Source organism: Podarcis bocagei, assembly GCF_964188305.1.
Source record: "Podarcis bocagei genome assembly, chromosome: 8".
NCBI classification, from domain to species: domain Eukaryota; kingdom Metazoa; phylum Chordata; class Lepidosauria; order Squamata; family Lacertidae; genus Podarcis; species Podarcis bocagei.
Window position 1 is genome coordinate 70662006 of NC_138133.1, and position 16090 is coordinate 70678095.

The 16090-nt window shown below is 40.5% G+C and overlaps 1 protein-coding gene across 1 annotated transcript in view; it reads right to left on the reverse strand.

Annotated features, from left to right (window-relative positions):
* The window catches only part of LRP12 (LDL receptor related protein 12), a 40043-nt gene that overhangs the window by 19367 nt on the left and 4586 nt on the right, over positions 1–16090 (reverse strand). The window contains exon 2 of the mRNA XM_081204530.1: positions 1094–1150. Coding sequence (XP_081060656.1) covers positions 1094–1150 — 57 coding nt within the window. The remainder of the gene's footprint in view (positions 1–1093; positions 1151–16090) is intronic.

Here is a 16090-nt window from a genome sequence, read left to right on the forward strand (position 1 = left end):
AGTGCCCCGCAAGACGAATGCCTCGCAAGACAAAAAACTCGCTAGACGAAAGGTTTTTCCGTTCGCGATTTGCCTCGCAAGACGAAATTTCCCTATGGGCTTGCTTCGCAAGACGAAAACGTCTCGCGGCTTTGTTTCCTTTGTCTAAAAACAAAGACATGTTTTGTTTATAAAGTTAATTTATTTTCCCTTCAATTTTTGAACTGCTCTTTACAGTATGTGTGACTTTAAAGAGCAGTTAATAAACTGTTGTTGTACCAAATTTGGCTTTGTTTGGACTTTTTTTGACCATAGGAACGCATTAATTGATTTTCAATGCATTCCTATGGGATTTCGTGCTTCGCAAGACGAAAAATTCGCTAGACGACAAAAATTGCGGAACGAATTAATTTCGTCTTGCGGGGCACCACTGTATTCCAGAGTCACAGGTGACTGCAGAGGAGAGGAAAGGGACAATATTGTTTTTTCAACTTCCAACCCACCAAAGCTCCTTACAATAACTAATCTAATTAGGATCCAAGCAATTCTTTAGTATGTGCTTGCAGTATGTACAGCAGACAAAGGTTCTGACCTTCAGCCATCTATTCAATCCATTTGTTTTCCTGCTGGCAAAGAAGAGACGCAAGCCATAAGGGTTCTGCCAGTGCTCCATTAGTGTCACGTGAGATTACTCATGGTATAAACTGTGTAATCAGGTGAACCACAGTTTCAGATGCTGCTTCAAGTCTTATCAAACAAAATGTGTAATAAAGCTGCTTGTGTTATTGATACTTTTAAAATAATCTTTCAATAAATTTCATTTCACAAAACTTTAATGTAGGAAAAATCAAGTTAGGGCAACTTTTCTCTTTAATGTCTGTATGGTGAAATAATTAAGCATTAGAAAGGAATAATCTGTTCATGAGCATGGAAGTATCAAATTTATCTTATGAAAATGTGTCCATGTTCCAGTTGCTTCATTCCTTATTACATGCTGCAAAAGGCAGTAATAATTTTTATAGCCAAATATCTCTTCATAAGATACCAGGTGGCTTTCAATATTTACTATTTAAGTCATGCATGAAATTTAAACATTACAAAAAAAATGACTTACCAGTTGAGATTCCTGAAATATGCACATTTTCAGAATGTTCTGCAAGAGCACTGTTTCCTAAAATTAAACATAATGAATAAACTAATTTCCAAGATAAAATTTGTAAAAATTCTTCAGATATAGTACTACAGAAAAGAAAAAGAACAAAAACCAAGCTACTTTTAATATTCAAATACTTTACATCCAAAGGCTTCTTCCACTACATTTTTAAATGAAGAATAAAGCCAGGCCGGGAGGGGGCGGGGAGGAAGAGAATAAAACGATTATACAATCAAGACACAAATGGCTTCTTTGTCACACAGTGAGCAAGCTAAATGGAGAACCTAGGCAGCTTCAGAGCTTGATTACCTCCTAAAAGATTTTAAGGGAATTAAGATGTATTAGTCCAGTAGTTTCTTCTTCCAGTTCTCTTCAAGACTTTTTCTAATTCTGTTCCCCTCCCATCTAATAACAGAGGTTAGCAGCGTGAGTTAAATAAAGATAACAGAAGGGGGTGGGCAGAACCTCAGTAACCAAAATGGCCCCCTCCAGCACAGTGAAACAACCACAATGTACTTTATTACAGGGCCAGCAAACATGCAGCATTTGCTATGTAGAAAAGTAGTATTAAATCACTTAATATGGTGGTAACCAATACATATGCAGTTACCTAGAACTTGGTTCTAGCACCTCTGAGGTGGGTCCCATGGTCACTATAAGAGAACACGTTCATGGTGAGTTCCAGCACCTCTTTTTGTAGAAAAACAGCACTGGTGATGAGTACCCCCAAAGTTACTCTGCACAGAATTGCAGCCTCAGTAATTCCAGTTCTTATCTTCCAGCCTGTTCAAGCTGCATTTTATTCTGCATATTTTTGTTTAAATATTTAATAATTTTTATTTCATATATTCCTTTGTCTTAATACGAGCCTGAGACTTTGGTGGACCATCAGCATAAATAATAATAAAAAAATACATAGGCTAGGCTGAGAGATGAACTGGTCACCCAGTGAGGCTCACGGCTCTGTGTGGATATGAACCCTGGTCTCCCAGGACTTAGTCCAACTCTTTAACCACTACATCACACTGCCTATAATAATAACAACAACTCAATAAGACTCCCAGACATAATCTTTGAAGATCGCCTTTTACTGTGTGGAGTGCAGTGTGCCCCAGGACACAATTTCCATCCATCATTTATCTTTTGGAATGTTACCACACAATCATGGAATCATAGGAGTGTAGAGTTGTTGGAAGGGACCCTGAGGATCATCTAGTCCAGCCCCCTGCAATGCAGGAATATGCAGCTGTCCCACACGGGGATCAAACCTGCAACCTTGGCATTGTCAGCACCACGCTCTAACCAACTGCTCGGTCATTTTACAATACTTTCTACCAGTTTTCTACAGACAGACGTTACGCTAACCCACTTGTAATTTCCAGGATCCCTCCCAGAGAACTTATGCTTCTCCTGCTCTTTTCTGCTGTAAAAAGCAGAGCCAGATTCCCTTACCTTAGTGTGTTCTGATAGCAGAACCAGTAATCAGGACTGACACTTTTAGGGGATGCTTTCCTTCCCTCTCATTGTTTATTCACTAAAAGCAGAACAGGTTGTGTGCCCCATGTGCTATCAGGCAGAAGAGGGCCTATAATGGGGCGACCCACACACAATATTTCACTTCTCACTATTCCTAATTACAGAAGGGTCTCCCACATTTAAGGGCTACTTGGAAGTGAACACAGAAATTTGCCTAAAGCAACTACCACGAACAGTTTACAGTGTTACAGTTTCTGTATTTCACACAGTTGCTGATACACAAGAGACAAACAAGACTCTTTGAGTCTCAGAAAGAAGTGAGGTCACCTAGAGATCTAAATAAGGTAGTAAACTGGTACTGTCGATTTTCCATTAAACCTAACTTTTTTTCTTAACAAACAAAACTGTTTTGACCCACCTTCATTCTGATAGACTTCACGCCAAATAAGTATGCGACTATACTTAGCACACTTGCAAAAAAAATTACTTGGCTGATTCATAAAAAAGATGTATTTTCCATAAAAATTATGAATTTTATGGCAAGAGCGTTCCAACTACCGACACACATTTTAATACCTGCAATGCACAACTTGGTTGATTACATCTAATGGACAGAATCCAATACGAAAATAGGACAGGAAATGTGCCAACAGGGGGGCTTTTAGACAGAAACAAACCACTGCATTTGGAAGAATAATCTAGAGCTAAAATTCAGCAAAGGAATTACACTAAATAAGCACTAATGCCGAAAGAGATCTAGAAATAAAATAATCTTATGTAATATCATTGTGGAACAATATGTGACATGATTTTTGGCTTGCATGAACTTATTCATATTGCAGATTAAAGACAAGGATATTAGACTGGAAAACTTTCATAATTCATACATGTTGGTAAATCATCAGAAGGATGTCAAGCAAATTAAGTGCAGTGTGAAAGTGAAACCACTGCAAACATCAGCTACCAAAAAATAGCAGACTTATAGACAATATCACAAACCAACATCAGGAAACAAATTCATAAAATTTCTACTGGGTACAAAATGGGTACCACTATCCATACTATTATTAAATAGAAACAAGGATTCAGAAATCTGTTCAAATAAAATTAGCATAAGCCAGAAAGAAACCAAATAAATCCCAGATACACATTTCTTAGTAAACTATTTTCAGAAGTAGCAATTGTGAATTTTTAGAAGAGAATGTCTGCCAAAATCGAACAGCACAGCTGGAAAATATTTGTTCCAAGTAGATTGTTGACAATAATCTATTGGCATATTTATCTATCACTCTTCATTGAAAATTTTGAGGTAGTTTACAACCATCACCATAAACACCAATATAAATTAAACCAGAAAATTTAGAAAACCAGAAATACTAAAAGCTAGACAACAGAAGTTGCAAATACTTGAGTAAAATAAGTCTCCAGTGAGGTATTGGTACCTGTATGGCATCTAGGAGGGAGATGATTCCAAAGACTGGGTGCCACTATAGAGAAGGTCCTGCCTTTGGTTGCTACTTGACTCAGTAACAAGTGCTATGACAGTCCAATGCGTTAAGCTATGGCATCATATCCTTGTGCTGGATGCTCCAGTCAGCCTAGCCACTAAGTTCTGCACCAGCTACAGATCCTGGACCAATGTCAATGGAAGCCCCATACAGGGCACAGAGCAATAATTCAAACTTGAGGTTACCAATGCGTAAGTTATCATGGCCAGGTTGTTCCAATTCAGGAACTGCCACTGGTTTCAAAAAGACATAGAAAGTGTAGCAACGTATATATTTCTAGCTCAGTTCACTAAGCTTTTCTTCAGCAGCAAAGCTGAGCAGCTCAGGAAGGGCTTGCCAGCTTCCTATGCTTGTGCTGGCATTGTGTTTTAGCATTAAACTGGAAGTGCAGAAGGAAGTACTAACAAATGTAGTCATGACAATACAGTGGTACCTCAGGTTACGAACTTAATTCGTTCCGGAGGTCCGTTCTTAACCTGAGGGGCGCTTTCGCTAATGGGGGCTCCCGCTGCCATACAATATCCGTTCTCATCCTGGAGCCAAGTTCTTAACCAGAGGTACTACTTCGGGGTTAGCGGGGTTTCTAACCCAAAGCGTTTGTAACCCGAAGTCCCACTGTATCGGCATTCTCTCATGCCACCCACAATTTTCCTTATCTCCCAAATCATAAACCGAAGTCATAATATTCTATAATATTCCTCATATTATAGAATTAATGCATTAGGGACATTTTTCCACAGAAACTTGTACATTCAAGAATCCTAGACAAAACAAAAAAATCTAAAAATGAATTTTGTTGTTGAAGTGTATACAGCTGCCCATTATGAGGGCAATATCTACTTCAAACATTTTAAATTCTATAAAAATCTGCATTACACAATTTTAAAAGAAAAAAATTATGAGTTTTATTCTAAACAAAACTGATCTAATACAGTGGTACCCCGCAAGACGAACGCCTTGCAAGACGGAAAACCTGCTAGACGAAAGGGTTTTCCATTTTGGAGGCGCTTCGCAAAACGAATTTCCCTATGGGCTTGCTTCGCAAGACGACAGCCCATAGGGAAATCTCCGGGACAGCGGGGAAGCGCAGCGCGTATTCCCCACTGTCCTCGGACCTCCTCCCGCCGCCCGGCTTCAGAACGAATCTCCGATGCCGGGGGGGGAAAACGCCTCCTCCCGCCGCCCGGCATCGGAACGAAGCTCCGATGCCAGGCGGGGGGGGGGGACGCCTCCGATGCCGGGGGGGCGGGGACACCTTCTCCCGCCGCCCAGCTTCGTGTGATGGCCTGGGATTCCGATTCGGAGGATGAAACAGAGGAATCCCAGCCTGCACAGGAGTCCCCGCCTCCAGGGCCGGCTGAACTGGGGCAAGGCCTAGAGGCTGAAGAGCCTGCACCTGTGGCAGTGCAGCAGGAGCTGGCCCCAGGTGAAGTCCTCCTGGCCCCAGAGGGGCCTGATGACTCAGTGGCCACAGGTGAGCCTCCTCCAGGGCCCAGTAACCCTTCGGCCTCTCCTGATCTGCAGAGGCTTAGGGCAGAGAGGCGAAGGGAACTAGTTGCCCCCAGGAGGAGTGCTCGCCTTAAGGCCAGAGTAGGTGGGGCTCCTGGGGGTCGGGACCGCCCCTGACCTTAGAAGAGGATAAAAGCCCAGTCATCCCGGCCCCAGGTTGCGGGAGCAACGTCGTTGTTGGCTTCGGACCTTCCTGTGTTCCTGATCCCTGCTCGGCCTCCTGTTCCTGACTATCCGGTACTCCTGTTCCCTGCTCGGCTTCCTGTTCCTGACTATCCAGTACTCCTGTTCCCTGCTCGGCCTCCTGTTCCCGACCATCCGGTGTTCCTGTTACCTGCTCAGCCTCCTGTTCCAGTGTTCCTGTTCCCCGCCCGGCTCTCTGCATCGGACCTCGCCCCTCTTCGTGTGGACTCTGCTACACTCACGGTACCTTACCCCCGGGACCAGCACACTTCGGATGGCTTTCCTGAAGACTTGGGGTGGGAGGAGGGTTTTCCTTCCCACCGCCAACATTCAGAATGCTGTTCTGAATGTTGGCGGTGGGGAGGAAAAACCCTCCTCCCACGCAAGCCCCGGGAACAGAGGGAAAGCGCTGCGCGCCTTCCCCTCTGTTCCCGTACCTGTCCTGAAGGCTTGCGGTGGGGAGAAAAGCCCTTCTCCGCACCGCCAGCCTGGCAAGCGGTTTCCCTAGGAACGCATTAATTGATTTTCAATGCATTCCTATGGGAAACCGTGCTTCGCAAGACGAAAAACTCGCAAGAAGAAAAAACTTGCGGAACGAATTAATTTCGTCTTGCGAGGCACCACTGTACTTGTTTGAAGTTACTTGAAGTTTGATCTATTACTTGCTTGTCAAAAGAACTGAACAAAACTACATATTTTATTAAGAACACTACAGACTCTGCTTTACTGGTAGGTTTGCTTGAAATACGCTTGCTAAAACAACTGTTTAAAAGAAAATCCTCATGAGCCACACTGGCCAGATGTTTTATCTGGAATAATATCAGGGTTCGACTGTAGCTCAGTAGTAGAGCTTTGCATGGAGCAGGGTCTAGGTGTTATTTGCCCCAGCATCTCCCATTACGGCTGGAAGTAAACCCTATCAGAAATCCTTGAGAGCCACAGCTAGTCAATGTACACAATGTTGAATTAGATCAGTGTTTCCCAAAGTGGATGATACTGCCTCCTGGGGGGGGGGGGCACTGAAACATTTCAGGGGGCAGTAGTATCCTCAGGTGCAATAGGGGGCATTGAATAAAAATAAAGGGGAAGTGAAAGTATAGTTTTGAAAAACTGTTCGTACATGTTTCATCTTCCAGGGGGGCCCTGACGGTTTTTTTCTGAAAAGGGGGCAGTAGGCCAAATAAGATTGGGAACTAGATGGACTAATGGACTGACTCTGTGTAAGACACAATTGTATTTGGAAACATTGGAAACTTAAAACTGTTTTTTTCCATCTCCTGGACATTTTTATTATTTTGTTATAGTTGCAACCTTGTTGTTTTTGTTGCTGCAATGATATTGTACCCCCTTCCCTTTGTATATTTAAAGGTAAAAGTAAAGGGACCCCTGACCGTTAGGTCCAGTCGCGGACGACTCTGGGGTTGCGGCACTCATCTCGCTTTACTGGCCAAGGGAGCCGGCGTACAGCTTCCAGGTCATGTGGCCAGCATGACTAAGCCGCTTCTGGTGAACCAGAGCAGCGCACGGAAAAGTCGTTTACCTTCCTGCCAGAGCAGTACCTATTTATCTACTTGCACTTCATGCTTTCAAACTGCTAGGTTGGCAGGAGCAAGGACCGAGCAACAGGAGCTCACATCGCAGGGATTCGAACCACCAACCTTCTGATCGGCAAGCCCTAGGCTCTGTGGTTTAACCCACAGCACCACCCGCGTATATTTGCAAGGCTTTAATTTATTTTCCCTTGTATTTTACTTACCATTATGAAAATCAATAAATAGCTAATTAATGTAAAGAATACAAAAAAATAGTATTTGTCAAGCTTGCAGTTGAAAAACATGCTATCAGCAAGAGTCACTTTTAAAAACTGCTAATCAGTTAAGAGTTCTGAGAGTTTTTATTCTTAAATGTGTGTGTGGTGAGAGAGGATTCATCATCTGGAATCAAATCAGCAAGTTTTGATTACTTTAGTTTGCTGTGTGCCAAGAAGACTAGACTGCACAGCTTCCTCTAGGCAATCCTTTATCAGCTACTTCAAAGCATTCTCCAAGAATCAAAGCAGAAGTATGAGCATCTGACTTTGTATAGCTAGTTTCTGAAGATGAATTTCTAGTTCTCAGCAATAAGTTTTTCACTGCTTTTCCTAAGTAATTTGATAAGTATTGTATAGATGTATTCAGATGTGTTTAAGGTAGCACACATACAACTGTTGGAAATTTCCATTCCACCTTTAGTTGCAGACATGGAACAGTTACGTGTCACATGTCTGTTTACATTCCAAAACAGTTTGCTGGGAACTTCCGTTGTGGATAGCTTTTGCTTTTGCCTCTCTCTCTGAGGAAACGGAAAGAGAGATGACATATTTATTTTGTCCTGATTTATGCTTAATAAATCCATAGCTTGTTAGTATGTTTCCACAAGCCTTTCGCTTCTTGCCTCTTCTGTTTGTGCAGTATGCTCTGCCGATATAGTGTGCTCAGGCTTTGAAGTCTGAGTCGCTGATTTACGTTGCACCAGAGGTCGGGGGTTCGTCACAGCTGGAAGGGCATGATCCAGCTGGGGGCTAGCCAGCTGGCATCTTGACCCCCGAAGGATTGGAACCATTGGAAAGGCTACAGAGAGTGACCAATAGGGAAAGTAATGTGAGGCTCAGAAAGCAGTTTGGAACTGTACAGGTACTGACTAACACCTTGTATGCTGCCAAATGCTATGTAAGCTATAGTGGTGGTCATGTTCATGTTATGCTAAACCATGGCTTACTGAGATGTGGACAAGCAAGAACAAGCCACAGCATGTCTCAAGCTCACATGCACCTACACTTCCACTCCCCTATTCCAGGATGACAACTTCAGCAGAAGTGAATTTCAGTTTCCCTGAATCTCACCTTGTCTACAGTGGTTTATTCCTAGCTATAGCCAGTTTCCAAAACTGAAATTAGATATTGTGAGGGATAACCTATGAACCCTGTTCCACATGACAAAGAAAGCCCAAGTGAGTGAAACTAAAAGTAAACACTGCTGAAGACTTCCTCCCATCTGTACAGGAAGTGCAGGGAGCTGAGCGTTCACGAGTCTGAGGTTTGCTACAGATCCTTCCTGCTCCTGAACGTTTTGCTAAACCATGGTTTACTGTGACATGTGAATGCAACATTTTATGAATAAAATAAATGTTCATGTTGTACTGGAACGGTCTGTTATGTTCCTCACAAACCTCTGGCAAGTAGGTTATCCACGGGAATTATTTTCTTAACAGACAACTTTAAAAGGCTCCAGAGTTTTATGTATTGAGTATGTATGTTCCTGAACATAGCATTTATTCTAATTAGTAACTATAGACAATGACTAAAGACTAGATGGATGAACTACCATTATGCAACAGCTTTTGAAGCTAAAGAAATTTTACTTTTTTAAAATACAGATTTTCATTGCCATTACACTTGAAAGTACAGTCCCCATATCACACTGTCTCTTGCACACATTCAGACACTCATGCATCTCACAACCACTCACAGAAACACACACACTTCAAATATGTCTCTCTCCTTCTCTCTCACAGACCACATTCATAAATTCTCATTCCTTCCCTCTGTTGCATACACACCACACATAGATCTCTCCACTGCAAGAATTTTTTAGTGGGCAAAGCAAAACACTGAAAGGATGGAACAAGTTAATTTTTCACACAAATGTGAAGTAGTTCTACAGAAGAGTCCAGTCTTTTCCTATTGATTTTTCTTTCCTTCAGAGAGACAGATTATGCATTGTGATGTTAAAATCATACGGCTGTTTCTTATGGTGTCTCATCTACTGGTTGAAGCATCTGCTTTTCAATAAGTCTTCTAAAATCTTTATCCTAGTTGGCAGCTGTCCTGGATTTAAATTGTTTTTATGTATGTATTGTTGTTTTAAAACTATTTCTATATTTATAGTTTTTAAAATTAGTTTTTATTGCAGTTGTTTTTAATAGTTTTTATATAGGTAACAGTTTTATACATGTCATTATATTGCAAATTGCTTAGAGTTGCTGAAATGTGTCTCCCCCCCCCCATTCCATTGAAAGATGCTTCCTGCCAGTGGATACCACAACTGGATACCAATCACTGATTTTATCTTGCCAAATTGAAGTCTCTTTTCTCTGCAAAATGTATCATAATAACACAAGAATTGCCACACTGCATCACACTGATGCTTCATCTAGTTCAGCATTCTCTGAATACAGTTACCAGAAATACACTTCATGAGAGCAGGATGGTGGCTAAACTAGACTACCACTAGCTGCTGAGTCAGCTGCTGACCCTGAGTCAGCAGCTGTATTTTATATGAAAGTTCTTAAGTGTTTTTGATTATTCTGGCAATAATTCACTGACAGACGGTTCCTAATGATTTTTTTAAAAAAGCTATTTATGCTCATATTCAAGCTGCAGCAATTACTACTAGTAGTAAACATTTATACTGTATAGTACTTTAGTTTTCCCCTGCACTTTATAAACTTAATTGGGTTCAAAATTAGTAAGCCACAATGGACCTGTGTCAAATCCAAGTCAAGTTCTCTGTACAGCAGGTCTCAAAATACATCATTCTTTTTCTTGTATGATCCAATAAATGTGGGGCCCTCAGTCATTTCATGGTCAAGCAAGTCTTGAACAGAATTATTCTATTATTCATAATACATACCATATATACTAAAAAGGATTTTTGCCATCTTAGATTGCCAGTAAAAAAAATTAAGCTTGACAAATAAATTAATATAATAGTTGAACAAAAAGAATGTCAGAACAGACATCCTCACTTAACCTTTGATTGATTTCCCATTTTGAAGATTGTAGCTTATGAATAAAATTAAAATCAGCTACTGTGATTTTTTTTCCAAGTTCCCAGTCTACAACTTACTAAATAAGCCATGAAATGAATACATAGCTAAGTTGGAGTCTTCAATAATCCCTTAAATCCAATTCTTAATAGTTCAGTTCAAAGTTTATGCTTGTTAGAAATTTGCTACCTTTGAATTTACTACCATCTGCCATAATATTGAAAACATCCCACAAGTGCTACATACACTATACACAGCTATAATCACTTAAAATATGTTTGCTCAATATGTTGAATTGTATCTATGCATCTGTCACTTCCAGCATACCATACCGTATAATAATTAATCATATGCAATGGTCACGTACAATCTAAAATAAGTTCCCTGGTGGAATCAGATACATTCTGGCTGATCTCTTTGTCTCGTAAAGATGGAAACTGGACTCCAATATTATGTCAGATGGGGAATGGGTAGAGGAGGAAAACATCCTATGAGACTTACAGAGCTATTCTATTCTATTCTATTCTATTCTATTCTATTCTATTCTATTCTATTCTACTGTTGCTTTGAGAAAAAGTTCACAACAGAATCCCAGACACTGTCCTTTGGCAATGTAATATCGTAACGTACCCTTAGGCTATTCTCTAAAGTATTGCTATATTTTGTTCCTCCCCTTGTCCCACTTCATTCAGTTCAATATAGAATGCCTCGGCTAACACCTAGTTCCTTTATTGCTATATTCATGACACCTCTCTCATTATGTCTTTGAACTATGTTTTGTCTTCCAACGAAAGTCAAGTTCTAATCCTTCAAGCTTTTAATCTTTCTTATCATATCTCTTTTGACCAATTCACTATTATACTCTTAATGAGGCACCGCTTGTACACTTCAGAGTGCCTATGCTGGCATCCAGTTCTGCTAGTACAAGGATGCCTGTAGCTGAAACGTTGTCTGCCAGACTGCTTCTTTCCCACTTATTATTAAACTGGGAACTACGGTCCATACACCCTGAAAAGCAAACTGCACAAAAATGGAAAGTGTTTTCCTGCTTCTAGTTTAGCTCTATTTTTGTCCATGTCCTCGATACTAATCACAGCTTGTTCTCTCTAACAAGGAAAAGCTGGGACTTCTTGGAAGGTGAGTGGGTGGCAGTGGCTCTCAATCTGTAAGGAGGGTAGACTAGAAGGAGTTCTTCAACCACAAGAAAGGAAAGAGACAGAGGCAAATCACTAATTCTATACACTAACCTCTTAAAGAGACAACAATGGACAGAATATTAATTATGTTTACACTAGTATGGGAACTGGAAGTCAGTGGGAGCACAAAGAGGCTTCCCTTTAAGAGCAAGCCTGTGAAATCGCTCCTATGTTTTCCCTTATTCTGTGTCTCCCACATTCTCTGCTTTGTGCAAGTTAATTTGATATGAATCAACTGTCTTTATTCTCTTTTGCCATGGAGCTGCCTTCCTCTATAAATAGCATTAAGCCACCTCCTTGGAATCCTTTGTATCACCAAAACTTTCCTGAGCCACTCTAGTTTCATTTTTTCCTGCTATTGAGTTAACTCTTCATCCTGTCTATGCAATTTTTACTTGCCGGATAATTTGGCCTTATTCTGTCATCAAGCAATCTCTACATTTGTCAACAGAAGTAATTTAATATTTTTATTCCTGTTAACTCCTTGTATACATTTACAATCGGTATCTACAACAGTTCACATTTCTGTTCCTACACTGGAAAGGAGTCTATAGTGGTGCGTGAAAAAAGAACTGGTTGAAAACCACTCTTAAGTTGTTGATTTAAGAAAACCAAGACAAAATGAAAGAGAAGAACAGAAGAGTAGCACTGCTGGATCAGGCCCCTGTCCTATCTAGTCCAGCAACCTTGTCTCACAATGGCCAACCAGATGCTTGTGGGAAGCCATCTTAGCTGTGAGTCCTGGAACATCTGCTTCCTGCCTTGCAGGCCTTTCCCCACCTAACCTGGGAGGACAGGACCCTGACTGACTCAAGCTACAAAAGCCGAGGTTGCTGGACAGACTGTCGGGTTGGGGTACTGTTTGAGGGGGCCGTGTTGCTGTTGTTTTTGTTGACACTAATTCATTTGTATTTTTTTATTTTTAGAACTTGTTATGATTTATTTGGCATTTTTGTGTGTTTTATTTATTGTTTGTAATTATGTAATTTTTTTCATGTTGTAATCCACCTTGAGCATGGTTTTAACTATGGAAAAGCATAATACAAATAAAATAACAGATGGATGGAAGCCTGCAAACAGGAGCTGAGCAGAACAGCCCTCTCCCCTCCTACAGTTTCCAGTAAATGGTATTCAGAAGCATGTTAGAGGCAGAACACAGCCACCTTCGATAGCCTTTATCTCCATGAACTTGTCAAACCCTCTTCTAAAACCATCCAAATTGGTGGCCATCACTACCTCTTGTGGGAGCAAATTCAATAGCTTAACTATATGCTGTGTGATTAAATACCTCCTTTTGTCCAACCTTCAGCTTTATTGGATGTCAATGAGTTCTAGTATTATATGAGAAACTCTTCTCTGTCTGCTTTCTCCATGCCATGCATAATTTTATTTACTATCATGTCACCTCTTAGGCGTCTCAAGGACTCCTGTTTTGCAAAAACAGTCAAAAGTTTTTAAGAATTTGATTTACCATCAATATACCAATATTTGAGAGCTTCTTTTCAAATAAAGAAAACCCTGAGACACTGTCTCAGTCCCTTCTCAGCTGCCTACCAACTTATTAAAACAAGTTTGACAAGTGAAGTGTCAACAGGGGTGGTGTGGGGACGTTTTCTGGCTTAATTCAGCAGAATCCATTTCAGCAGCTTTCAGGGTATGAAGCCATTCAAAAAAAAATTTTTATAGCTTTGTAACAGATAACACAGATTTTTAAGATTTTTATAGGAGCACTTTAACAGATAACACAGATTTTTAAGATTTTTATAGGAGCACTTTAAAAGACTTATGGCCTTGTATTTTTCATCCACAGAGAACAACTGTTGAAGTCAATGGGAATCCTGGGTACCCTAAAAACATTTAAGACCCCTGTTCTCCACAGCTAACATTTTGTAAACTAATAAAATATGACCTAAGTTTCTTCCTCACTAATGTAAGTATCTGTGCTCGGGGCCTATTGCCTCAAATATCACAAAACCCTACCACTGAAACTGTAGCTGAATTTCCAGTCAATGCCTGTACTTGTAGGCACTTTGCTAGAATCAATCAACAAAGATCTGTTCACTAAAAAGGTGAATATTTTCTTTTTTTTTTTACATATGCTTTAGCTATCAACACACCCTTATCCAAAAATATTTAAGAACAAGCCATTCCATTCATTGAATGAAGGAGGGTTTTCAAATCTTTTAATTAGAAGGGGGCGGGGAGTCTGATTCGCTTGCAAAGGACACAGTCTATTCACAGAAAGGAGGCAAATAAATATTTTACATGGTAGAATTCAAGAGCTATAGCTACACTGTGAGTATAGGTACAATCACAATCTGTTAAATCCCTCTTCACCCACACTTCAAGCATCTAAGGAGACAAAAATACCTTGCGCACACAAACATCATCATACAACCACAGCTTGAAATGATAATAGCACATCACTAAAAGCAAGGCATTAAAATCAGTATCTTTAATAGAAGCAGAAACACAAGTAAGACTGGTGTCTGTCATACTTGGTGAGGAGAAGGGAATTCCAAAGACTGGGGACCACAACAGAAAAGGCTACCTTCTTTGTTGCCGCAAGATGTACACCTGCAGCCACTAGATCAACCAGGAGGGCCTAATCTACAGATCTTATTGAATGGACAGACTAGTACTGTGTGAGAGAAGTGCTGTGAAAGGGGAGAGGAAAGTGAGCACTAAGGAAATCAGTGTAAAGGCTATACCATATATCCCTGCAGCTGTGTTATAAACTCAGATATATAAGCTAGGCGCCAAACGCCACCTTAAACCTAGGTTGTGGCTACCACAACAGAATGTCTATTTGCCAGGGTGCTGGACTAAATGAGCCTTGGGGTCGCTTCCAACACTACAATTCTGATCCTATGACCTCAGCTACATTGCTTGGCTGTAGCTTGCTCTTACAACCATTTACTAGTCCCACTATGCAAGAAGGAAAAACACACACAGTGGAAATGGAATTAATGATGGACTAAGGCAGCGTTTTTTAAACTGGCTCGATGTCAGAAATCTCCACATAGTCACAATTAGACCCACACCAATAGTAAAACGTGCCAGGGAATTTCTAATACTGCCCTGCATACTGTATTTCTATCATTCAGCTTCAGGGTCATTGGCACAGAACACCATAATGCAGGACAACATCAGAGGTTGTAGCTGGTTTTTTATGCAATCCCTGCCATACTGCATGGCATGGTCAAAGCTGCCCTGGTACAGCAGCCATTTTCTCCAGCTCCTTCCTTCCCAAGTGGCTGATGTCACTTACACTTGTGGGCATCAAAGCTTTTGAGGACTGTGACTCAAGAGCTAGACTTTTAAGACTGTAACCTATGTTGATGCCTCTAATTACACACTGAATTTCATTAGAACAGGAAATACGCAGTTTGCTATTTATATTTAGAAGAAACATCTCCTGAGAAGCCACGCATGCCCATTTCCCCACTGCTGCAGTGATGGGGTGGCCTCTTAACAGATGCACAGAACATAGTTATATACAAAGTTTAAAATGTAGGCTATGCATGGGCCAGTTCCTAAAGGTATTGTTTGGATGTTGTTTCTATAGAAATTGATAATATTTACTTTCACATAATGCACTGAGGATTATGATCAAAACATGGGTTTAAGTAGGGTCACACTGTGGAAGTTAAGAAGAGATCCCAGTAAGAGGCTAAAAAAGCTTTCCTTGAATAAAAAGGAGTAGAATTTTAATAATTGCACAGCTATTGCTAAAAGGTGAATTCCACTGAAGGTTTAAAAACAAGCACCATATTAATAGTCTTGCAAACCTAATTAACTAATGCGGGTGCTCCACATGCTCGCAACTGGATCTTCATCAAAAAGCTGAGGCTGCTGAACAGACCCTTGGACTGGGGTATTGTTTGTGGGGTACTGTTGTTGTTGGTGATATTACTCTTTTGTACATATATTTTTAGACCTTAATATGATTTATGTGGCAACTGTTCAGTTTGGTTGTATGCTTTTTATGTGTTTTATTTATTGTTTGACTACTTTTGTTATATTTGTAATTATGTATCTTTTTCATGTTGCAAGCAGCTTTGAGCGTGGTTTTAACTATGGTGGCATACAAATAAGATGGATGGATGGATGAGAATAATCTGCACACTTTCACATACATACAGTATGGATACAAAAACAATAGATATTCAAAAAGTCATACTTTGAAACCAAAGTTACTCTGAGTATGATTTAACTGGGTACCACCCACTGTAAAGAAAGGCTAGTGTTAAATCTTAAAAATTATCTCAGAAAAACTG